The sequence below is a fragment of the Triturus cristatus genome, chromosome 2_2 (assembly GCF_964204655.1).
Source record: "Triturus cristatus chromosome 2_2, aTriCri1.1, whole genome shotgun sequence".
NCBI classification, from domain to species: domain Eukaryota; kingdom Metazoa; phylum Chordata; class Amphibia; order Caudata; family Salamandridae; genus Triturus; species Triturus cristatus.
Genome location: NC_140582.1, coordinates 1,179,864,502 through 1,179,890,734, shown reverse-complemented (window position 1 = coordinate 1,179,890,734; position 26,233 = coordinate 1,179,864,502). Strand labels below are relative to the sequence as shown.

The 26,233-nt window shown below is 46.0% G+C and overlaps 1 protein-coding gene across 2 annotated transcripts in view; it reads left to right on the top strand.

Moving 5' to 3' along the window:
• Nucleotides 1-26,233, top strand: part of EXOC6B (exocyst complex component 6B) — a 1,605,823-nt gene that overhangs the window by 592,986 nt on the left and 986,604 nt on the right. For both annotated transcript variants that reach the window (XM_085642756.1, XM_085642755.1), the window contains exons 9-13: nt 2,428-2,511; nt 4,192-4,238; nt 18,386-18,506; nt 21,221-21,292; nt 24,035-24,132. In XM_085642756.1, the coding sequence (XP_085498882.1) occupies nt 2,428-2,511; nt 4,192-4,238; nt 18,386-18,506; nt 21,221-21,292; nt 24,035-24,132 (422 nt within the window). The remainder of the gene's footprint in view (nt 1-2,427; nt 2,512-4,191; nt 4,239-18,385; nt 18,507-21,220; nt 21,293-24,034; nt 24,133-26,233) is intronic.

Genomic DNA, 26,233 nt, shown 5'->3' with positions numbered 1-26,233 from the left:
TGGGACCCCTCAGACTGAGTCGCTTAAGGATGTGCATAACGTGCAGATCGGCCAAACAATGGCCATCTGATTGGGTGGATGTTGGAGCCTCCATTAAGATGGTTTAAACGTTGTGCCCTGGCGGGACCAGTGCGGTTCATGGAGAATGGACAGGGTTGTCCAAGGTGTGAATGGGTGCCATGTGTGCTACCCTGTCTGCTACAGTGATGCCAGCATTGTGGTGGCGATGGCTCCCATTTGCAAGTTTGATTTTGACTCAGAATAATTTACTGTTTTTCTGTTTACTCGTATGGAGAACGTTTATCCACCAGTGGCAACTCCTCCGTTAAGGCGGAGGAGCATCATCACCCCACTGCTTTTAAGCAGTGTAACTAAAGGAAAAACAAAATGATAATAACTGAATGTTATTATCATTTTATTTGTTCCTGCTGCTTTGCGGGCAGGGGCTGCTTTTCTCTCACAGCAGGGAGTGGTTTGCCCACTCCACGGGCGCATGAGTGCTCCTCCAGCCCTCTCGGGCCGGCCAAACATTCATTTAAACTGTGCATATTCTCCACGCAGGCTGCATTACAGCCTGCGTGGAGAACATGCCCAGGCCGTCATTCCCTGGCTGAGCGTTGCAACCCTGCGCTCAGACCAATCACAATGCTGCATTGCAGTGTTGTGATGGGTCAGGGGAGCCTGGGTGCTTCCTTGTTCCTGTTAAGTCCTGACACGGTGCCCCGACTGGAGAGACGTGGCGGCGAAAAGCTAATGTTTATTTATTAAACATTTTTTACATTCCCCCACCCTGCCCCACCACCCTTGATCTGTGCAGGCCGCCACTGTTATCCGTAGTTGTGTCTGGTGGGAGGATTAAGCCAACCAAATGGCTTTTCTGTAAGCTTGCCTCAATGAGGAAAGCTTCTTCCTCGAGCCTTGATTATTCTGAGGGTTTGCTTTAAGGGCCCGTCGGTTCTCCCTGTTTAGCTGCCTCTTCTTCAGTAGTAGTAGTAAGGGGGTGAACCAGTTTGCCTCACCCGGATAGTGTCTTTCTTTGGGATGGATTTTGTTGAGAAGGTGGAGGTGAGGGAGATGACCAAGGACTCCTAGGCCTGTGCTGAAGTTGTGTTGAATTGAGCTTGATTGCTCAGTTTCCAAATGGGTCTTGCAAAGTCCATGATCTCCTCTGCAGCTGGATCTCACCATGTGCGACGTTTTAAATTGAAGGCTCTGGGATATGTTAGTAAGTTGTTCGTATGTAGGGCGCTTGGTGGTCAAATCGATAGCTCAATGTGCTGGGTAAAGTGATCACTCGCCAACCTAACGGTTATACCATAGTAAATAATCACTGGAAACATCTCAGCGTTTGCCAGTGTGTAATCCAGGATTGCGTTTGTTTTATGTGACAGCCAGGCGTAAGCTGCCGGTCGGTCCTGAGGAGGAGTCCATTTATTGTGTAAAGACCGATACTTTCTAGGACCCAAATAAATGACTTTCCATGCCGGGCGATTCTGGGGTAATTTGAAATAATTACTTGCACAATTTGTTGCATGTGGTTAACGCTCTCGGGCGTCAGAGATACACTTTACGTTAAGTGCATATTGAAGCCCCCTGACAATAACAGATGTGGTTTTGGAAAGGTGAATTGAAGGGAATTAAGCCGAGCGGTCAAGGTTTTTATTTTGTGAGCTTTGCTCTTATTGCCTGGATGAATGTAAAGATTGAAAATTAAAAGGCTGAAGTCACTTTGTGCTGAGGAGGAAGCCGACAGACTCATTGAGCCCAGGAGAGGCCAGGTCTAAGGGTTCTTGCTCCCACTGTAGGTGGAGAGTCCGCCTGCGGCTCTTACTGCCTGGTTCGGTTTGGTTGCATCCGTATGAAATTCTTTGAAGCCCAATAGTGGTGTAGGTGTTTGCGACCAGGTTTCCTGCAATAGCAGGATGTCTACATTTAGTGAAAGTAGTGGATTCCTTCTCACCCACCTTGCCACTAAGGCCATTCACATTCCAGGAACACAATTTTATTGAGAATTGTTCAGTGCTGGAACCCTCTTGCCTTCGAGTTCATACCTTCTGCCTCGCCCTTAAGGGGAACCCCTACTGTGCCTGAAGGGTGACGAGCCGTGTGGGTGATGACACTCCTATCGAGCCTGGCTGCTGGTTACTTGATATTTGCAAAAGAGCTCTGTGTTCACTTAAGTCTGTTGCACCTATTATCTCCTTAATACTCCATTTGTTGGAATCGGCCTCTTGTGTGACAGTCCCTGCGAGAGAAGGGGGTGGGGGGAGGGGGCTAAAGTACTGCCACATCAGCCTGTGCGCTCATTGGTCTGTGACTGCCTGCTTGCCATATTTGGGTACTGGGCGGGCTCTGGTTTCTTCATTATAGAGGTGAGTAAGAATTGTTTTTTGCTACATCTGATTCATGTACTTTTTTTCTTTTTAGGGAGCCAGAGAAACCTTTGAGAACTACTACAGGAAACAGAGACGAAAACAGGCCAGGCTGGTGCTTCAGCCGCCTTCAAACATGGTACGTGTTTCTGCCTAACACCCATCCGCCTGTATCATTGGAGTGTATATCCTCTCAGAAAAGGGGCCATGAATAGCGTTTACCATAGCGTTAAACCATTACAACTCTATATTGTAAACATTTAACCATTATCTGTCCCCCTAAGCATGTGTTGTGCGCTTTAATCGTACTCATACCTCTCATACACACAGGCATACACTCCAGGGGGGCCAGGGATGCTAGATTTGCTGGGGAAGTCCTACTTTTTCAGCATCTGCCCTGGCAAATTCTATCAAATGTGATACTTGCCCAGGTTTTTCGAAGAGGGTCTGCTCAGTACAGAGAGAAGCACGCCTTTGTGTAGTAGGGCATGTTTAGTAAGCCGCCCTTATCAGAAAGCAGTTTATTGAACATGAATCATGCAGTGTCTAAAAGTCATTTCCCCTTAACGCCTCATTTATTGTGTGCTGATGAGCAATGTCAGTCATTCTGTGCCCATGTCGCTGCAGAATTGTAGTCCTACTTCCATGTTTGTGCCCTGCCTCAGACCTTGGTTATTAAAATCTGGTCACGCGAATCATACATGTATACTTTCTTTTCGGAGTCATTGAGGTTAAAACAGTAAATGAAACTTTTAAAATGATAATTCGTGTTTGGGCCATAAGTAAATCGTGTTTGGCAGATCCCAGGGGCCCAGGACTGTTCAGAACTTTAGGGCCCGTCCTAGGCCCCAGTGACACTCTTCACACATTCATGGTTCTCACGTTACAATGGTTTGTTTTATTGTCATGTTAAAGTAGGGACAAGAATATCATGAAATCACCTGGGCTTAGTAGAAAACGCTTTGTCCTGTGATCAGAAAAGCCATCACCAACGTACGCTACTAAATGTGTTTATTCTTATATTACATTTTAAAATGTGTGTTCTCTTTATGAGTAGAGGCTGAGAAGAAGCCTGTGTGTCTCACTCAACTCACCAGTATTCCAAACAAAAGAGTGTAAGCGATGCAGATAACGCTGCTGCTGTTTTTACTTGCACTGCCCTGCTAGTGTGCTGATATCCGTGCATTAGCATCTTATGTTAAAAGGAGGAGCTCTGCTATTGTTGCTGGGTAATCAGGAGATGGTCTTTCATGAAATATTCATCTTTATATTCACAAGTATGAGCAACTGCAAGACGTGGCTTATGGTGAATGTACCCCCTATTTAAAATTAAAATGTATTTTTACTCACCCTAATAATTGTACCTGTTGGGATGCAACATATATTCACCCCTTTTGGGAAGCATTTTACTGCCACTTCAAAGTCTTACCTGGCGCGGTCTGTGAGGTCGGGTGAAAGGTCACAGGCCTCCACCCTTCGCGATCTGCTTGAAACGCTGTATGCGTGGGCACCGATACATACATGCCAATCATTGGAGTAACGCATCTTCCTGGTGTCTTTAGAAATAAACCTGGTGAAATAGACTTGAGCTAAAACCACGCCCAGCAGTGCTTGAAAAGGAAATGCATGTTTAGACAGAAGCAGAGTTCTCTGTAATCCTCTCCTAGTCCTGGCTGCTCACATCAGTGAATCTGCATCCAAAATGACACTCCCTGCTTCTGCCGATAGTAGAACAAGCTAAAGTTATGTTGTCTTTAATAGCTACATTTTTCTGTTTACTTTGGTATTTTATTCTAACAAACCCTGCTCTTCATTGCAGCATGAAACACTGGTTGCCTATAGGAAGTATTTTAATCAGATTGTAGGGTAAGCATCGTTTTCCATCTTATACATGTCTGCATTTGCTTATTTATTGTCCACTGTACTGGCTGAAGGGAGGCATTGCTGGGTGCAGTACTTGTTAAAACTGTTTGGTTGGAGCTTCTTGGGTCAAGTTAAGAACTTTCACCATGACTGGTGAATATCTGTCTGTGGGGATCTCCGCTGTAACTAAGATTACTTCAGATGCACCGTGTGGATAACCGAGTTACCATTAAAGAGCCCTGCCTTCCAACACAAATGCATTCACATCAAATATTTCATCCATAGAAAACAACTATGTGCCCCTCTCTTCTTCACTGGCCAAAATTTACATCTATAAAATAAGCAGCTATTCAGCCCAGGAACTTAAATATAGAATTTAACTTACCGGGACAAAATCGAAAAGTAATCTTCGTAACATGTGTGGCTGTAGATAAACTTGCTCTGCATACTCCTGCCAGCTAGTGTATGGCTCAGATGTTTACAAGTTGTTTTTCTACGAAGAAGTCTTTCAAGTCACAAGCTCTTGGCGACTCCTCCTCTTATCATATATACGCACGGGCTCCAACTTCATTGATAGATTGTATTTCTTCGCCATCAAGTTCAGACGCAATCGAGCATGCCAGCAGTCTTGATAAGTCTCTTGCTTCCGTCGCAGCCGTGAAGTCTGTTGCCTTCCATCTTGTGCGAGAAGACTCTTTATCTTTAACTCGTTTATTCGAACAGTGCCGAATCCTTTCCTTGAGTCCCATCGTAGTGGTGCTATTTTTCCTCTTGGCCCTCGTGGCCCTTCGGGCCACCACGCGCTCTGGACTGCCCTTAGGAGAATGAAGAAGAGGTAAAGGAACAAACACCCTTCAAAGGGTGCCCGCAGTTTCATTCTAAATATCCCTTAGCCACTCTCCATGCTGTCTGCAATCTTTTCTTCTCCCCGGAGCACAACGAGGGCCACTGTGACTGTTGCTTGGCATTCCGCAGTAAGAAGACTCTGCTTCAGTACTGAGACCGATTGTGGGCTGTCAGCAGGATGGCCAAATCCTCTTCAGAAATGCCAGATATCTTCGGCATGGCTTATCTGCTCTGCGCTGAGGAAGAGGCAGAAGCATTGGGTGAGTTGACCGATCTCCCGTCACGCCAGCCCGGTCCTCAGGTCATAGATTTTAATGTCTCGGAGTCAGGCGAGGAGGAATTCCTGGATCAAGAAGAAGAGGCACCTGAGGATGCTCCATCCACCTCGGTTAGCTATGGTCCTTGTTTCAAGTCCACGCCTCATGTGAGTACTATTTATGCCCAAGCCCTTCTCAAAGTTCAGATACGACAGCACGTCCAAGCCAAGCACCGCCCCTCCGGGGAACTGGCATCGAGCCCTGTGCTGAACCTGCCTCCGCATTTGGGTGCACCACCACCTCAGAGCACTGGAAAACACTGAAGCAAGCCCTCAGATCCTAGTAAAGGCCATTCATTCCAAGGACCATGGCCACCCTCTAGCCACAGAACGCCGGCTGGCGCAGAACCCTTGAATCAGGCTCTATCATTGAAATTAAAAATGTCATTTGCACCGAAGCAACCTCCATCGGTGCTAAGACCACCTTTTCATCAGAGCCCCCCAGCTCTCAACGTCAAGGAATGCCCCATCCTCGAGAGGCTGCAACAGGAGCTGGACGAATGGCAGAGGAGGATTATTATCCACCTATGCCAAGTCGAGATCTCTGCCTCCGAGAAGACCTTGCCAAAGAACACTGGCCTTCCTTAGGGACACCTGCCATGGATACTCTTGTGACCCCAGTGCCCCCTCCCCCCACCTCCCGGAGGCTTAATGACAACGTTTCTACTGCTCCTCCTCTTTCTCCTCCTTCTTCACCTCCTCCACCATCTCAACTTTCACCTCCTTTGCCTTCATTACAGGGATCCCCAGAGTCTTACTTTGATACTGACAGTTCTAGCCTTCTTTTCCAGCTGAGAACTTTGCCCCAGTCTACCCTGGTACCTCTGTAGTTCCTTGGTAGGATTGTGGCACAGACTCTTAGACCATGATCTAGAACACGTACCAGTCAGGGCCTCCCCGCCACATGACCCCACTGTGTGCCACAGTGTTATTCAACACAGAGCCGCCTGCCATAAAGTAGAGATGTACACTACCCCGAGGAGAACATTTTGGTGAAGACGCTCTCCAAGACAAAATGCGCTCTTCAGTGCTTCCCGATGTACAAGGTGATGATTAAATCTGCCCCTGAGATCCTTAACGACTCAGTGAAATCTTTCGTGGTGACACCTAGTTTTGGAAAAAATGTGAAAAGGCAATCTCTAGCCTGCTCGAAATAAGGGGTCATGTCCCACTAGAATCTTTACTGGTTACACTGCTAGGAAGAGAGCAGAAGCCCAAGCCACAGGGGATGCTTGGCCTCCTGACAATGAGAGCAAGCGGATTTATGCTGCTGGGATAAGAGTAGTGGTGGGTGCATCAGCAATTCTGTAGACCTCCTCGCTCGCTATGATAGGGGGAAGAGTTCATTGAGGAAGGCAAGGCTGTTTCCAATGCAACCTTTAGGTGTGCACTAGATGCTGTGGATACAGCAGCCAGGGAATTTAAACACCTCCGTCATTCTTCGGTGCCACTCCTGGTCCCGCATGTCTGGCTTCAAGCTAGAGGTGCAGTAACACCGCATCAACATGCCATTTAATGGGTAACACCTGTTTGGATCTCAGCTGGACATCGTAATTGAAATAATCAAGGACACAAACTGCCATGACTATGGGTGCCCTACAGGTTCCTTTCAGCAGGGGCTGTATTTGGAGGCAGCAGTGAAGAGGAGGCTCGAAAGCCACTTCGCCAGAACCATCCCAGTCCCACAACCGGCAGCAACATGGTTATCATCCACTGGATGGCAGGGGTTATACAGAAGGCTCCTTTTGATGGAACAGTTCCAAGAGCCAAAACAGATGCAGCACTAGTAAGGAAGCCCCTACCTCTAAAAATGGACTTGCCTCGCATCCCTCCCAATCACACCACACCTGTCGGGGGCCACTTCATGGATTTTTTCCCTGTTGGAAGGAGATCACCATAGACTGATGTGTCTTAGCCATCATCGAGCATAGCTCCTATCTGAAGCTCATCACGACCCCACCAAACATTCCACATCGCACGCTGCTACAAAAGAAGATGCAAGCGCTCCTATCCAAAGGAGCCAGAGATCTAGTGCTCCGGCAGCAGCACAGCACAGGGGTCTACTCCCCATCATTCCTAATTCCCAAGAAGAATGGATCTCTTAGATCAATCCTTGACCTCCACCCTCTCAACAGATCGTCTCAACTGGATGTCATCTCCCTGCTACATTAAAGCGATTTTGTAGTTACCCTGGAAATGAAAGATGCCTACTCTCACATCTGATTCATCCAACTCATTGGTGCTACGTCCGTTTCATTATAAGTTATCTGCACCAGTTCAATGTGCTAACTTATGGTGTCACCACGGCTCCAAGAATCTTCACCAATTTATCATTGATAGCCACTCACCTCAGGAAGGGAGGTTTTAATGTCTGACGCTCTACTACTGGCTGATCAAGTGTACAAGCATACAAGAATGCCTAGCTCACATCCAGGCTGCGGTCCCCCTCCTATGCAGCCTGGGGTTCAAAGTGAACGCCACAAAGTCTCACTTGGAGCAGCTCCAAATTTCTCCATTTGTAGGGGCAGTCCTCAATTCAGTCATGGACAAAGCTTTCCTCAGCCCTCAGAGGGTGCAAGCATTCCAACAACTTCTGCCTCTTTTGCAAGGTGGCACAGTTATCCGCCTTCTAGGAGTGATGGCTTCATGTATTGCCATAGTGCCCCACTACAGGCCTCGTATGTACCGTTGCAGAAGTACCTCTGAAGCCAGTGGACACAAGTGAAGGGTCAGATGGAGGATCTAGTGTTAGTAAGGGCCAGCACCCATTGCTCTCTGCAGTGGCGAAACAGCAACAGCTATTGCAGGGCTGACTCTTTGCAGACCCAGTCCTCCAGGTGACCTTTACTTCGGGCGCATCTCTAACCGGCAGGGGAGCAAATCTCAATGACCTGGCAGTCCAGAGTTTGTGGCCACCTCATCTATGAATTCTCTACATCATCCACTTGGAACTGTTAGCCATTCAACTAGCTCTCAAAGCCTTTCTTCCACAAATGCAAGGCAAAGTAGTCCTTCTGCATACATACACCATGACTACCATGTTTTATCTGTAGAAACAAGGAGGCGCACACTCCAGCAACAGATGTTGCTTTGGGCCGCCCATCACCTAGTTACTCTCCTGGAAGAGAATCTTCTGGGAGTGGACAATGACTTTGCAGACCTGCTCTGCAGGACGCAGCAACAAGTCCATGAATGGGAAATCCACCCACCAGGTCTATTCCCCTAATTTCTCAGGTGGGGCATCCCAGACATAGACTTTTTCACCGAAATGCAAAATGCCCAAACTTCGCCACCAGATTTCCACACTTCCGGTCTATGGGCAATGCTCGGTGGATTAACTAGTCAGTGATATTTGCCTGCTCTTTTTCCTCCTCTCTAACTGTACATGGTTAGCAAGCTGAGGCAAACATCCTTAACCATCATCCGGCGGCTGGATAGATTGATCCTGCACTTTTTGTAAGCTGAGATGTGTATCTTTTAAAACTGTGTTTATAAATTAAATGTGTTTTTAAACTGTTGATTTGCACATGGTAAATGTGCTTTAAACTGCTAATTTGCACCTGCCTGAGTTTCTTCTAGCTATTCAATTTCTCCAAAAAGTCACAGGCCCTACGCACAAGAAAGGTCATACACTAGACCCAGTCTTTAGTAACAACACCGAACTGTCGGTGGGCGATCCGTCTCCCATACCCTTGTCAGATCATTTCCTGATCCCCTTTTGTATAAGCCACTTATTGCGACCCCGGGGCACCAAAGTCATTAACAGGAAAGTACGCCCTTGGGCTAAACTTCCAGTAGACTCCTGGATCGTAGCTCTTTGCAACCTCATACCTAAAGCCAACCAAAATCTCACCGTAGCCTCAGAAAACTTCACTCACTGGATTGAGGCCTAGCTTGACAAGGTCGCCCCAGATAAACTCAGCCACAAGGCAAGAGAGAAAAGGACACCATGGTACTCCCCCAAGCTGCGAGCACTTAAACAGACGTGCAAAAGACTGGAGAGGGAATGGAGGAAAGACTATCACGACTTGAGCAAACTAAAATACAGAGAATCCATAAAATGCTACCAAAGGGAAATCAAAGTAGCGCAGTCCACCTACTATGAAGGCATCATCACTGCCGCCGCCAACACTCCCAGGGAAATGTTTCATGTTGCGAAGGATCTCTTAGAGCTCCCAAAATCTGAACTATTCCCTGAGGCCTCACCAGAACGTTGTAACGCACTGGCAGATTTCTTTCAGGGAAAAATTAAAAATCTCTACACCGCATTCCCCAGCTCTGCCCACACTAGCGACCTCCTACCAATGGACATGCCCCCACCCCATCCAGAACACATACTTCAGGAACTCCCAACTTTAAATATGGATAAGTTGTCAAATTCCCTCCCAAATAAAATCAGGCTCCCCCCTAGATCCAGCCCGCCCCCCCCCCCCCACACACATCCTTCCTAAAGCAGGAAATGTGATCTTCCCTACCATCTTGTAAATTGTAACTCTGTCCATTTCCACTGGATCGGTCCCTTCCCCATGGAAGCATGCCATGGTTAATGCCTTACTAAAAAAAACCTAGCCTAGATCCAGATGACTTAAGTAATTACCGCCCATCTCGTTGCTTCCAGCGATTGTTAAAGTTCTAGAAAAACATGTGAACGCTACCCTCTCCGACTTCCTAGAAACCCATGACCTCCTGCATTCCACCCAGACCAGGTTCCATCCTAAACACGGAACCGAAACGGCTCTTCTTGCTGTGGTCGAGGACTCTAAACGAATCCTTGACCAAGGAGGAGCAGTTGCCATCATCCTCCTTGACTTAAGCTCAGCCTTCGACATAGTCAATTTTACCATCTTAGTAGAGAGACTCAGGAGGTTAGGGATCCTAGATGAGGCGATCACCTGGTCTTCTCAGGTGACTCAATGTCTAGGAGACTAGCGCTCAGCTGCGGAGTCCCACAGGGATCCTCGTTGAGCCCACAATATTTAATGTGTATAGGCGGCCACTCGCTGATATTGTCTTGCCTCACGGGAAAAAAATTGTCACCTACGCGGATGACACGCAGCTGGTTATCACCCTTAATGGTCCCCGTAACTTCCATCTGACTTTGAAACATGTCTGGAGAAAGTGGCCTCTTGGATGGAGCACTCCTGTCTCAAACTTAACAGAGGAAAAACAGAACTTATGCTCCTAGGTAACAACTCCAGCATGGACCTCAAACAGATATGGCCCAAGTGCCTGGGCCCCACCTCCCCAATCCCCATAACTAGGATAAAAAGTCTGGGCGTCTGGTTAGACCACTCTCTCAAGTTTGACCACCAAGCCGTGAGGGTGACAGGGGCCTGCTTTGGCACACTCAGACTACTTTGGAAGGTCCTCCCTCTCCTTCCAATGGCTGTAAAAAGAATCCTGATCCAGGCCTTGGTTCTATTGCGACTGGACTACGGCAACTCTCTTTCCTTAGGAGCTCCCAAAGCAACACTAAGGAAGCTCCAAGTTGCACAGAACTGTGCCGCCAGGATGCTGCTCGGGATTCCAAAAACTCAGTCAGCTAAGCCAGCCCTAAAGACCCTACACTGAGTTCCAATGCATGAAAGAGTAAAATACAAGGCTCTCTGCATGGCCCATAAGACCATGTGGCCCTGCCATCAACAGCTCGCTCATCACCTCCTACCGCCCCACGAAAGGCCTGCGATTGGCTAATCTCAACCTTGCAGTCATCCCCAAAATCAAGAGGGTAAGAAGCGGAGGAAGATCCTTTTCCTATAAGGCTCTGGAACACACTGCCCCCACACCTTTGCTTCGAACCCCACCATTTTCCATTTCATAAACTTCTTAAAACCTTGTTATTCCAACAATCGACTCTATAACCGCACTCTTTTCCCTCTGTTTAGTCACTAGCGCTGGGATGCCCTAAGGTAGCTATGCGCTCTACAAATCCTGAATAATAATAATAATAATCCTGGTGGCTTCAATGTGGGCCAGAAAACCATGGTTCACAACCCTCCTCACAAGAGGCTCCCCAATTGGTCTGACATTTTCGGTCTAAGTCATGCCGACCCCAGACAGCTCAACCTGGCGATTTTTCACAGTTTGGTTACCTTTGTGTGCATCAAGTGTGCATAGACATACTCAGAGAAGCCTGTAGGCCTACTACGCACACCAGCTATGCTGTTAAGTGGAAGCGTTTTGTCCACTACTGTACTCCAAAACACATTATATTCTCACCCCTTCAGTGCAAGACATTCTTTGTTACCTCCTACATTTGCTATAGTTGGGAGTTAGCCTACACATCAATTAGGCTGTCACTAGCCACCATTGCAGCATGTAAGCAGAATAGGGGACACTCTTCAAAAACTCTGTAACAAAAGCGTTTATGGAGGGCCTTAAATGTGTAATACTACCACGGGTGCTTCATGCTCCAGTCTGGAATCTCAATATTGTCCTCACATAAAGGCCACACTATGTCTCAGGAAGTGATTGTAAGGTGGATTGTCAAAAGCTTCCAAACCTATTCTGCTAAAGCTAAAAGATCCCTACCGTCCCGCTAAAGGCGACACTCCACCCTGAAACAGGGAGCTGCTGTGGTTTTTCTGGGGAATATAACCATAGAAGATAGCTGTACAGTGATCTCCTGCACACACATATACAGAACCTCACTGTGTGGACGTCCTGGCAAGAGGGCAAGCCAGAGTGGGCCAGACTGTCCCCTTGACCCTGTCCCAAACCTCTGCACCATCTACTGGCTAGCCGCAGCTTGGGGCAGTGATTATTTAGTGTCGATGCAGAGCATGTGTATCTGCCACTTTGTACATATTACAGGGTTGTATTGAAGAGGAAGGTCAGAGATCCTCCTGGATGACCTGCATCAGTCATCTTTAACCAAAATGTAGCTGTGCCGAGAGAAATTCTTATACTTTTGAATGTCCAGGCTTGGTGCTGTTGAAGGGCAAGAGCCAGGCCTCCAGGAATGGACTATATTGAAATCGCCTACTGTGGTAGCCATTGTGTGACAGATCTTTGTGTGTATAATACATGTCCTCATTGGTATTAGCTTAGGTGGGCTGACCGCTGTTGCCCGAAAGTATAGGTGAGATCTATTAAATCATTTAATGGTGTGGAGTCTTCCTTCACGTTAACGTACCTTATATTGCCTTTGGTGCCACTTTCCAAAGTTACACCCCATAAGAGGAGGGTTGCAGAATACCAGGGTAATCCATTAAGGCCATAAGGAACCTCAGATGAGGTATATATAAAATAACAATGTTTCATCAATGTAAGAAGCTGGCTCCCTATATAGTGTACTACAAAGAAGTACATTGTGCAAAGATTCCAGTGGGTCTCCAATTAGTTTACAGAGGCTAAAGTAGATAGTACTAACGCTGTCTTTTGTGGTAGTCTGGGCGAGCAGTTAGGCTTATCAGAGGGTAGTGCTAAGCATTTGTTGTACTCAGAGGCAATAAATAAGACACACACTTAAAGAATACATAGGAGAACAATTTAGAAAAATAACAATTATTTTTATATGTATGTTTGAACCAAGAACTGCATTCTCAAATATAAACAAATAGTCCAAAGTCGTGCGCAGTTACGCACCATGCAATCCTATTGGAGGAAAAAGCAGGTAGGTAAAGCACACAGTTGTAGGGGTTCACCTCCTGGGTTTAGAGTAGCAGGAAGCCAAGGTGCAATGTTCTACCAATAGTTCGTCGGGTGCGTCCTGAAATCCGCCGGTAGCAGGGAGATTGTAGCTGGAGCACTACAGAGAAGGGGGGTCCTCTAGAGATAGGCTGCACAAGGAGACTTGTGGGCAAGTCTGAGGGCTCCCAAACGGGGGCTGGCGTCACAAGGGCCTTAGGGACAAGGGAACACAGCTGGTTTGTCATTACCCAGGCTGGGTGCAGAGCAGGTAGGTTGGCAGGCACCGGTGCGTAATGGTGCTCCTCGCGATAAGGGTTAAACAGCTCGTAGGAGCAAATTCTGGACTACTGGGCCACTCTCAAAGTGAGTCTCAAGGGGTCTTCATGTCCCTCTGCGGCTGCTGGGCTCTGGTACAGTTGGAGTTCCGACAGGACTCTTCGATGTTGGTTATGGTTGCAGGGCATCTGGTACCCCGGGGAGTAGTACTGCACAGCTCTGGTCGGTCCTGGTTCCTTCACTTTCAGTGGGGAGAAAAATCTGACCTTCCTGAGAAAGAGTACCTCTTCCTGGCTGATTGCTGCACTGGTCGGGCCAGGAAGCTGCAAGTCGGTGGACAGGACTTTGCAATTCCGGTGTCTGCTTCCTGCAGGGCAGTAGCTCCTCCACTCCGAGGGAGTTCTTGGTCAGTTTGCTAAGGATGGTAATCCTCTAGGGTTTTTAGAGGCCACACAGCAGCAGGGCGAGACCGTTCACCTCGACTGTCGAGTCTTGAAGCGGCAGGCAGGGGTTTGTGACAAAACTCCACGGCAGGCACTCAGTTCTCTGGTTCAGCAGCTGTTCTTTGTCCTCTTCGTCTTTAGGCCTGTCAAATCTTAAGTTCAGGGTCGAGGGGTGCCACCTAAATACGCAATTTAGTGGCGTTAAGTGCAGAACTGGAAAATGGGCTGCCTATCTGTAGGGCATATACACCCTCTGTATGACCACTTCCTCTGGGAAGTGGGCATTACCCTGACCCTAATAGGCTACTTCTCTCCAACGCAAGATGGAGGATTCTGAAAAGCAGGGTCCACATCAGCTGGCCCGCCCTAGAGGTGGTGCTGGATGAATGTCGGCACACTGCCTAATCTCTTTTTCCTGTCTTGCCACCAAAAAGTGGGGTCAGAACAGGGGGGTGGGCACCTCCACTATCTGAAGAGGCCCAGGGTCATATATCGAAGGCGGCAGGGGCTTTCAAGCTTCCAGCCCCGGAATGTCCATCCTGCTTGGAGGAGATGTGAACACCTCTGTGCAGAGCAGGGTTTGTTTCCTGTCCTCAGAGAGCGAAGGCTGTCACCTCAGGCGGTCAGAAACTTGTCTATGGTGGCTGGATGGTCGAGACGAGTCAGTCAAAACACTAGTAGTCAGTAGATTTTCAGGGGGCACCTATAAGGTGCCATCGGTGTGCATTTATTAATAAATCCAGCTCTGGCATCAGTGTGGGTTTACTAAGACGAGGTGTTTGGTACCAAACACCTTGGGGTACAGTGAAGACATCATGTAGCTGGGGAACTCGTAATAAGTGTTCAGCCCATGTACTCATTATGGCTTCCCTGTGCACTGGTATATTTAAGGGTGAACTTAGATATCTCTGGGGCATATCCACTCTCGCAGATATGCCCTCACATGGGTATAGTGCACCCTGCCTTATGGCTGTAAGGCCTGCCATAGGGGTGACTTACCTATACCACTTGTAGTGCTGGCAGTTATGGCACACAGGGATGAGTGCCATGTCGACTGTTCAGTTTTCCCTGCACCAAGACACGCAGGCTGCAATGGCTGTTTGCATGATCTTGGTGAGGGGTGCCTTAGGGTGCCACAATTTGTGCTGCAGCCCTGAAGGACCCTCATTAGGTCCAATGCCCTAGGTACCGGGTGTACCATTTACTAGGGACTTAAAAGGGATCCCAAGGGCTTGCCAATTGGGGAACAGTCGTACAGTTTAGGGAAAGAACACTGGTGCTAAGGACCTGGCCTAGCAAGAACCCAGCACGCTCTCAGTCAAAATTGCACCAGATACCAGGCAAAATGTGAGAGGTAATCATGTCAAAAGGGGCACTTTCCTACAACCAGTGACTCATTAGACCAACATTAGCATCTACGACCAGTGTAGGATTCACCAAAATATCATGACTCTAAAGGCTTCTTCTAAGGAAAACAACTTGCAAACGTCCGAGCCCAACACTAGATGACAGGAATATGTAGAGCATGTGAGTCTACAACACTACATGCGACGAACTGATGCAAACAGGATAAGTAACATAATTGTTTTTCGTGTCGAGCTGTCTATATCCTAGAAATCCCTAGAGGTGATTACATTAGCAGGGCAAGTTCTTTCATTCACTCAGCTGTTGAACTGTGGTTAAAAAATAATCAAATTTGCCAGCTTGTGAGGATAGTTAACGTTTCTAGCAGTTTTGTTTCACAGTGTAAAATACATAGATAAAGATTCATGGGGTGCTCCAGTAACCCATGCAGGTATCAGTGTAACAAGACAGTAGCCCTTCATGCATAGCAAACAATGTAAACATACCAAGTGTGTTTGTTTTTATTTCTTTGATATATCATTCATTCAAAGACCTCGTACGTGATCACACATTGAAACAGGTGAAAAAGTGAGGCTGTGTGTGTGTGTAATGTCCATGGGTATTTCCCTCTCTCAAATGGTGTGCATGCAGTTCCATTCAGTGTAGACATGGCCTACTGGTTTGTCTGGACCCTTACTTTTAGGCAGGTCCAATAAAGATTTGCTTGGCACGAGTACGTGTCTGTAATGAGACAGTGAGCAAATAACTGGAATGAAATGTTCCCAAATAATTATCAGTGCTTAAGAAGACATACATTTTGATATATAAAAACACATTGGTCATCATGTATGGTTCGGTGTTATATGTTATCATAGTCTGTTTGTACTCCTGACGTTGACCAAGTAAGATAAGAGTTGTGATGAAGAACTGAGAATGTCCTGTTTATTTACCTGGGCCTTCCTTGCTATGAGTCACAGCTCTGTTTTCCATAGGAGGCATCATGATCTATTGTTGTTCTAAAAGTCATAGGATGTCTTTGGATCAGGTACCTTTTCTTAGGCATCCATGTCCCCAAGAACTTGTGAAAGGGCTCGAGGCTATAGGAACATTTTTCACTTTGCAATATTTTTTAAAGAGCCAGTAAGGTTACTTTGAGGAGAAGTCTAGGAGTCAGTACAGTGAGGGTCATCGGGGTATAACTGAGGCTTTTAGACTGTCAAATGAAAGGGATGAGATGCGTGAGGCAGTGTTGTAAGAAGGTTTATTCTGTTGAAGTGGGCTTGATGTATCCTGAAACCAAGCAAAACCGCAAAGTAAGACAATTTTGCATGGCTTGAGGAGAGTCACATACTTGGTATCTCATCCTTCGCCTTTGGAAGTACTACACAAGGGAAATATCTTTCTTTATCCAGGAAGGTGCAGCATCCTGTGAAGTACCAGGTACTACACCTAGACCTGCCTTCAGACAGCTGTCTTGTAGCTTTGGACAACTGAACCTTCTAATTCTCAGTAGTATGGTCTAAGCACACATTGTAGGTGCCTTGGTGGTGGAGGTAGGTGCTTGCGATCTTATACCTTATAATATGTTTTGGGTACTTAATAACAAGCAGTTAATTAACCAAAACATAATAGCAAACAGATCACACCAACAGGAGTAGTCAGTCAGTCCAAAATGTGTTTATTAGTCAATTAAAACTATAATCATTATCAAAATATACAATCTGCATTACAGCCAATGAAAACCAATGCACAGACACAGAATAATAATGACGTAAAATGCATGGTCAGCTCCGCTTGGCCAGAGCACCTCTGCTATTGTGAGCCTAAAGTGCTAAGCTGCCTCCCTTCACAAGGCTGCCTGATGGTTACCCCGATGTATCAAAAGGCATATAAAGTGCTAAGTGCTTAAATGAGAGTAGTATCTTGACTAGATTAACCTGTCAAGTAAACCCATAAGGATGCTAAGATGCTGGACAGATCTTTTAATGTAACTGACACCCACAAAAAGCAATGGGGATTGGGGCATCCTGGAAACATACATTGCTGGGTGCAAACTGTAAGCTTTCTATTAAGTAGGGTAGATGATCAAGTAAATGCATAAAGTGCCAACTTGCTAACATGGTGTCTAAGATGTATTTGGTGCTCTCATAATGTTCCTCCATCTGATCCCTGTTCATTGGTGCATGTGTCCCTCCCCTAAAAAACCTATCTGGTCACCATCCAACAGGACCATCCCCGGCACCAGAGCCTGAAGCCTACAGGAGAGAATAGCTGGCATGGCAGTAGTCAGAATATTTAAAATACCCAGGTTTTTAGCAGATTTTGAAGGAGATAAAAAGTTGACTAGTACGGATCGGAAGCTATTCCACTGATATGGTGCAAGGTAAGAAAAGGACCGTCCCCCATTTCTAACTGTTCAGATGTGTCGGATAATAGCAAGTGCAGTATCAGATGATCTAAGACTCCTAGCCGTGTGGTAGAACCCATTTCTTGAATGGCGATAGAAAGGGCCTGCCCCGTGCAGGGCTCTATGAGCATGACAGAGGGTTTTATAAATAATATGGCTTACTAATCGGGATCCAATTAAATGATAACACCGACCCTGAGGGTGTGCCTGATGGACGATGATGTATCAATTGGGCAGCTGTGTTCTCATCCATCTGCATTTGTTACATCAAGGTTTTGTCCAAACGATATCACCAATTGGGCGCATCGGCACATGACATAATTTCTAAAGCAAAGGACCCAACAGAGTTTGCTGTTGGGGCCACATAGATGTTAAAGAGCATGGGCCTCAGAGAACATCCTTGAAGCTCCCTGCAGGAATTAGAAATCTAGAATTAAAAAGTGGCACACTGAATAATTCCATTGGAGACTTAACTGTTCCACATGTTGTTTTGAACCAACTTCTGGAGCAGCCAGATTGTTTGTTGGTATTTAGGTTCAGCACACTGTTGTACAAGAACATTACTACAGCAATTCTGGCCATCAACCCATGTCACATTTCAAAGGAACCCCCATCAGTTAGAGATTATATGATGTAGACCAGCAAATTGCTGTTGTGAAAATACCTCCACATAATGCAAATCTGTTCTTCATTAGGGCACACATTCTATTGTTTTTTCTGTCTTTTATTTATGCAACTATGTGCCTCTTAATCAGAAAAGTCCCTCTTACTTTGTTTTCCAGCAATTGTTAAGTTCTTGTCAATAGCTTAGTGGAATTTATATATCGGACAGACTTAGTGAATAGTCTTTTAATTAACTCCATCTGCATTTTGCTTTTCTTGTCAGTTTTTTTGTAGTTGAGGATCACATCTTGCATACGTCCCATGGCTTAGTCAACAGAGCCTATCTTGACGAATTGTGGGAAATGGCTCTTTCAAAGACTGTAGCTGCTCTACGAACACATTCAGTAAGTCATTGGTAAATTACCATATTTATAGTGCAGTGTGTGAAACTGTCAAGTCTGCTTTAGTCTCCGATTGTGGTATACTGTGGGAATTACCACTTGATGGTGTTAACTTCCTGAACACTCCTCCTCAATTCTATACCTCTTCCTTTTACTATCTGTTTATGATCTTATTCTGCTCATCGTCCATTTCATTCTTCATACATGCATACATACAGACAGACATACCATAATAACAGCTACAACAAAACAGCTGTGACTCTCAACGGGATCGAGTTTGACGATATTCTGCTGTGGTTAACAATGGTTTATAAAACCAGAGCAACAACAGTGTAAAAACTCCTGTTCATTAATGGGGTTTGTTCAGAGGTCATAAAAGGTTAAGATTTCCTTGCTAAATCATAGTCCTTGATCATCACTAAATGGCCTTAGTTATCTTAGTTTTGAAAGTGTTCCACAGTGTGTTAACCCCTTCAGTGCCCGCCCCTTTCCCCGCCCTGTGCCGGCCGTTGTATTAGCGGGCGGGGTCTATGACGAGCTGGACTCGTCATGGGCACAGCGCCACCGCGGCCCATGACGAGTCCAGCTCGTCATGGGCACTGAAGGGGTTAATGACAATAGGACATACCCATACACATTCATAGTTGTCTACCATTAAGCATTGTCATTTATGTGCAATCAAACTGAACTCCGAGAACATCAAAGTGGTGGTCTTCGATAAAGATTGCTCCCCATGGGAATCCACCTGGTGACATACAGACCTCGACCCACGCCCATAACTTGCTCACAAGCGAGAAACTTCCGAATCATCAGACAACAAACTAGACATGACTGCCCAAGTCAACGCAGTGGTCTCGTCCTCCTTCAAGACGTACAATACGGATGCTGAAGTAAATCTTAACTCGTTCCGTGCTCATGACGGAACCACGCCGTCATGAGCCACGGTCGCCGTGTGCTCATGACAGAGTGGTTCCGTCATGCTGCGGCCGTTGGCGGCCGCGCCGCCCACACGGCGCTAATTCCCCACCTGTGCGGGCGATTAGCGCCGTGGGCGGAGTCATGACGGAACCACTCCGTCATGAGCACAGCCCAACCGTGGCTCATGACGGAGTGGCTCCGTCATGAGCACAGCGCCACCGCGCTGCCCCCAAACCCCCCCCAGCGCTGCGGCGGAATTTCCGCCGCAGCGAAGGGGTTAAGTGACTTCCAAACAACAATAGGAAAACGATCGTCCAATCCCTCATCACCAGCAGACTAGGCTGTGGGAACATCCATAACGCAGGTATAACCTACCAGCTCACCAGAAGACCGCAGACTGTCCAAAACCCAGCAGCCAGACTAGTCCTCAACGTCTCATGCCGAGTCCACATCGTCTCATGCCGAGTCCACATCCCACCACACCTTAGGGAACTCCACTGGCTCTGGATACAAAAGCGTGCACACTTCAGACTCCTTACCCACACCTACAAAGCACTCCACAACTCAGGCCTTGCCTACCTGAAAAGCCATATTCACTTCCACAGACCTTCCAGACACCTCCACTCTGCCTGCCTCCCATTAGCACACTCCCCAGGCATACACAAAAGCAGGAGGGCCATGCCTTCTCATATCTGGCACCTAAAGAGCCTGGATCCCTCAACATATCAGAGCCTACTCCTCTCTTCTTGACTTTCACAAGAAGCTGAAGTCCTGACTTTTCGAGTAATCCTTCCAAGGGCTGACCTCACACACCTGCGATGGAGCACCTGGATACCAGAAAGTTGCATCAACTCCAAGTATAGCCATGTTTCTTTAATTACACCAATTCCCTGTGAAGGACATGGCAATAGAGTAGGTTTCTTGAGGAACATGCGGTCCCTTGGTATGAAGATTCAGTAATCAATTGGCACGAAAGTTGAATAAGTTCTATGATGTAAGCTCATATAATAAGAAAATAACAATATTTATTAAATCACATAACAAAAAAGGGGGATACTCAATTGGAGTGGGAAACATGAGACAGCAGAGGAGGGTAATATTAATAATATATGCCTTAGTCATGGTACTATAGATTTTTAGTACCATGACTATGGCATATATTATTGATTTACATAGATTTACTAGCATTGGTGCCACAAATTGTGACACAAACTGTGTATTATTTTCTTGTCAGTTGACTTTCAATTGAATGTCAGAGTCTTACAGTTCCCCTCCTCTGTCCAACATTTTTATATCAAACTATGGGACATGTTAACATAAAAATTATACTGCATATAAGTGACATGTCGCTGTTTAGGATTTAAGTGATTCTGGTCAACAAGAACTTGAAAGTGATATGGCTCCAGATTGAATTATCTTTTTTTTAAGTCAAGGATTGATGGTAGGCTTTTTCATTTACTTTATCGGGGGCTTCTGTGGTCTTTCCATAACCCTATCTTGATGCCTCCTGACGGGCTGCCCTGCTGAGAGCATGCTTGGTCACCTGCTGACCGCCATCAAGCAATGTGGATATTTTGTCTCAAAGACTGGATGGGGTGTGGCTTTGAAGCATCATTTAAAATGATTCCCAAAATACTCAATCTGCTCACAACAAAACATGTATTTACCTTCATGAAAGTATTCCAGTATACCTTGGCTAATTCCACCACCTTGCCACTTGCTTTGAATTAAGAAGCAGATTAGACTGTTTGGTGTGTTCCAATTCATTGTCTAATTTGTGTATTTCTTCCTTTATTTAGTCCTACTGCTCAGATCCTAACTTGATGCTGGATTTGAAGAATCTCATAGTTTATTTCGCAGACACTCTGCAGGTAAGGACTATCAAAGTCATGTGAGAATTTCTGCAAAACACATTTGTCTCCTATGGAAAAGGCGCCATGGTGTAGTTCTGAGGCAAAAGGGTATTACAATACAGTCAGTTGAGAACAATTTTAAGAGTGAAGCAGTTTAATACCCCTTTCTCTTGACTCTCCAGGACCTTCACATAGGTAAGGTGTCTAATTTGTGATAAAGGGATTTGTCACTCTTGTAGAATTTCAATCTTCATCAGCTTGGCTTCTACCTGTGTAAGTCAGGACTACTTTTCCTCTGTGTGGTTGACACCACTTCACTGTTTGTTGTGTTTCAAAGGTTAATCCTGTGTGTTTGTTTTATAGCAGATACCCTGACTGCTTCCTATGTCTATTTGTTGTTCTCTTTAATAAAGCCCCTAACCCCTTACATAGGGTTGCTGTTCTGATGCCTTTTGCAACAAAAGGGATCCATATACATTGCAGCTTTTCCCAGCACCCTGAATAGCTGTACTTCAATACGATAAGGTGATTGGTAGAGTATGGAATAATTTCAGAGCTAAGGCAGTATCTTATTTTAATTGTTGTTCAACTAACTGCCTTTTGTTAGAAACCTCCTTCCGATCCTGAGTGACAAAAGATTTTCCTCTGAACTGTTTTACCATTTTACTTTGAGAAATTAAGCCCTCTAGGTTTAGGAACATACTTCTTGTTCTACGGAAAGTAATTGTTTGCCTGCCTTCACGCAGTATAAATATGTCCATATAAAATAAAAGTAAGAATTTTAAAAGTTTATATAATTATAATACATGGGATTCTGCAATCCCTTTATATTAGCCTGTCTCTAATTTCTTAATAATCTGCGACTTGTGACACACTCAGTTGCCAATTATAAAGAAGAGATGTCAGAACTCAAAGTATTACAGTTGAGTTGTGACATCACAACGCCTGCTGCCAGTCAGCAACTGAGGGGAGAGGAAGGTCAGGTCTGGGAGCATAATTGAAGCAGCTGTTTAAGGCAACCAAATCAGAGCGTTGGTTTTCTTTCTTCTGCTCTATTTTTCTAGCTTACAATGACAAGCAGAGAGAACATGTTAATTTAAATAGTTAGAGAAAAGCTAGGCTCTTTCTGCATGTTTTAACATTCAGAGCTACTTGCACTTAAAAAAAAAAAAAAAGAAACTGACTTATATTGAACTGTTTCTAATATCTGTTTGTAATAAATATCTAACAGGTTTTTGATGTGTTTAATTTTGCACTAGAAGTTTTTTTTATTCATCATGTTTCCAAACATGCTCGCTCTTTCCTAAAGAGTTTTAAGTGGTTTGTGGGAAAGCTGATGGTGTGGCCATGTATTATACGGGCTGAAGTGCTACCTGCTGAAAATGATCAGGATATTGAAAATGACTTAGAGGTTTCATAATCTCATAAAGGAACTTGGCCTTCGGCCTCGTTCCTCTATATGGTTCTGGAACTCCTCGGTAATTTACAATATCCTTTTAATATATATCAGTGGGTACGTTATCCCTTCTAGAACATTGGAATGCTGAGAGCTCCATTGAAGACAATGAAGTGACTCGGGACTAATAATGGCTGGTATAAGCCTTCGCCTCCAACATTCCAATTGCTTGTTTTTCTGTTTATCCATTTTAAATTGAGAGCATTCTGCCCTCAGTGGGTGGAATTTATTAATAGCCGTAAAGCCCTTGTGTCTTCAGTTAAAGGCCCTCTCGCTTGAGATAGGCACTCGCCTGGTACACAGCCTTTATAGTCCTTTGCAGTGGGCTATGAGGCTACAGTATAGCCTCATAGCCCTCAGCCCAGGGCTATGCCGGTTGTTCAAGGCCTGGACTCGAGTTATAGGCTCCAGGCAGCGGGCTATAAGACTATGATATCAAATAATTCTTTGTTATAATTTTCCATAGACTTTCATCCACATAGTTACTGATTGCACCAGAAATCTACCTCTGCTTTCAAAATAATGAAGCGTCAAGAGGCATAGCTGTGTCAGCTGTTTTGTAAACAAAGATGTCTATTGCATATGTTGTGCGCACAGAGGCTTAATACTGGTTAAATGATTACACATCAGTGATAGGTAGTTGAGACGGCACGCAGATTTAACCAGTCTTGCAGACAAAAGAGGCGACGAAGGGAAGAAACATTCTGTTGAGATCCCATAGCTGATTAACCAGGACACCTTCCACAGCAAGTGGAATGGAGGGAGGTCAGTCTGGGTGCTAGGGCCACCGCTCTGTAACTCACCATAGGAATCTCCTTAGTTTGGCCGTGTTAAAGACAAAACTGAAGACCATTCTGTTTATGGTTGTGGAAGGGGACAGAGCTAATAATGAACTTTTGCTTTTCAGTGCCTTGAAGCTAGCTCTTTACAGAGGATTCAAACAAATATTAAGGGCCAGACATAGACCTCTCTGATCTCTGTGAGTTATTTACAGTGCTTAGAAGCCAGCAAACACATCTGTATTAATTACTTTATAAAAGACAAGTTATACATTTATGAGAAGAGGGCAGATCGTCTTACCTCTTCCCCGCCTCTCTTGTTTGGCTGGTGTCACTTTGGTATGAGAGGGTTCAGGGGATGGGTGTGTAATAGTATAGCGTCATGGTATGACGTCTCGCTAGTTCACCTTGTAATACTTAACTGCTACAACTGCAAAGAGTGCTTGTAAACCAAATGACACTACAGCTTTACACACGAACTAAATTTACTTTTAGGAATAATGAACTATTACAATTTATCCATAGTGCTATGGTTTTCCTGTGAATCAGCTGTTTGAGATGCTGCTGGAAATTCGGGATCAATACAGTGATATTCTACTGAAGAAGTGGGCTGGAGTTTTCAGGTAAATATTTGTGTAGTTTACTGATGTACAATTAGTTTTGTATATCTCTCCGCTAACTCATAGACCAACAGCATATCCAGTCATGTATATTAAAATGAAACGGATGCTGGTTTTTCATATTTTAAGAACCAAGCAAGAACAGTTAGGAAGTAGTGTTAGAAGTTTTTTGTTTTTCAAAAGGATAAAATAGAAAACGCTTGCGCCATGTGGTTTATACCAGATGTTACACTTGTATTATGCAATTAATAAAATAAAACAATTGAACATGTGGCAGTGTGTATTGTGCAGAAAGCAGAATGTCATTTTGCAAAATAAATTTGACAAAACGTAAAAAACTGGAGACTTGCAGACGTTAAAAAAAAGGCATTATAAAACTGAAGCCTGGCAGCATCAAGTATGACGGGCGTTCTTTTAACTTAACTTTTCTGTGTAGCAATGAAAGCTCAAGATTCTGATTATTGCTAGGGAGGAGCCTACCGCGCAACCAAGATGGCCGCGTAGGCTTACGGCTCTCGAGGGCCTCCGCAACCTCCCACGTCTATCCTGACTTAATCCTGATTTATTTGACGGGCTTTTGCAGATGAACTTGCGCTGAGGTGCCACCCGTTTTCCAAATTCAGATCGGACGCCGGAGCCGGAATGGTTGCACTCCGAAGTTTGCGGCCTGCTCTTGCCTTGGTCCCGATCTCGAGCTGGTGAAGTGCCCGGGTACGAAGTGAACAACAGCGGCTGGCTGGGCCTGACCTGTCACGGACCCCGCACTTTCACTTTCGTTTTCAAGCTTGTTTTCTGATATCGGCCGAGAGACTTTGGTGTTTCAGAGGGGTGCGGACGGCGGAGTGTCTGGCCTGGCTCTCGGACTCTACCTGGGCTTACTGTCGGCGACGGCTGTGTTCAATTGAATTAGCCACCTGGTTCCCTTTTTCCTGGTGCGGGCGGGTGCCAACCTTGGTGGCCTCCGGACGATGGCGGCTTGACTAGACGGAGACAAGTCGAAACCCAAGTCAACCCGGAGGGGTGCCTATACCCAGGTCAATAATATGGATCGATATGCGCAGGCAAAGGGATCACCTAGTGGCTCGCATAAATCGCTTGAGAGGTCTAAAGAGGTCTCAGACCCATCGTCAGAATTGACTTTGCTGGACGTCATGGGCACCATTGAGGAGATGAAGACCGCTGTGGGTCAGCAGTTTGATACCCTGGCTCATAAATTGGATGCGGTCCTGATCGATGTGAATTTGGTCAGGGCAGACCTGTCCAAGACTAACGAGCGGGTCGACTCCTTGAGTCAAGCGGCATCGAGCTTAACTGTGGACGTGGCCGCCCTGCAGACAGAGGTCCGTAGGTTGCGGCTAGCCAGTGACCTGACGGACCGTCGACTTGAGGACTCCGAAAGCAGGGCTAGACGGAACAACGTTCGTATCATTGGAGTGTTGAAGATCGGAGGAATCTGCTGCGGATCTTTTTGTGGAGGACCTGGTGACCAATCGTCTCGCGCCCAAGGGACTGAGCAAGTTCTTTGCGGTGGAGCGGGCCCACAGGATTCCGGGTGGTGCGCCCAAAGTGGGTGCTCCCCCGCGGCCTATAATCGCCCGGCTCTTTAACTTTCGGGATAGGGATGCTATCCTTCAGGCGTCGAGGGTGGCCGGGCCGCTGAAGTTTGAGAACTCTAATGTCAGCTTTTACCCGGACTTCACGCAAGCGGTCCAAAAACAACGGCTGGGATTTTTGGGCGTCAAACGGCGCTTGAGGGACATGGAGCTGAAATATGCGATGTTATTCCCGGCTAGGCTGCGGGTTGAGTTCTGGGGTCGCTCACACTTTTTCGACCGGCCGGAGGCGGTTGGAGACTGGTTGGATGCCCTGCCTCGGGGACAGGATCGAGACAGTCGGACGGCGGAGAGCGGACGGGATTTGGTGGAGCAGGACTAGAACTTGGTTCCTGGTGATGGACTGGACTGGTGACGTTTTGTACCTTGGCTCAACTGGACCCTAGTTTGGCACAATATGCCCTCCAAATGACCGGGGGTTGTGGGGAGCTTATTGGGGTCCTTTCCTCCTTCTGGGGTTCTTTTTGTGGTATATGTTAGGGCGACAGGCA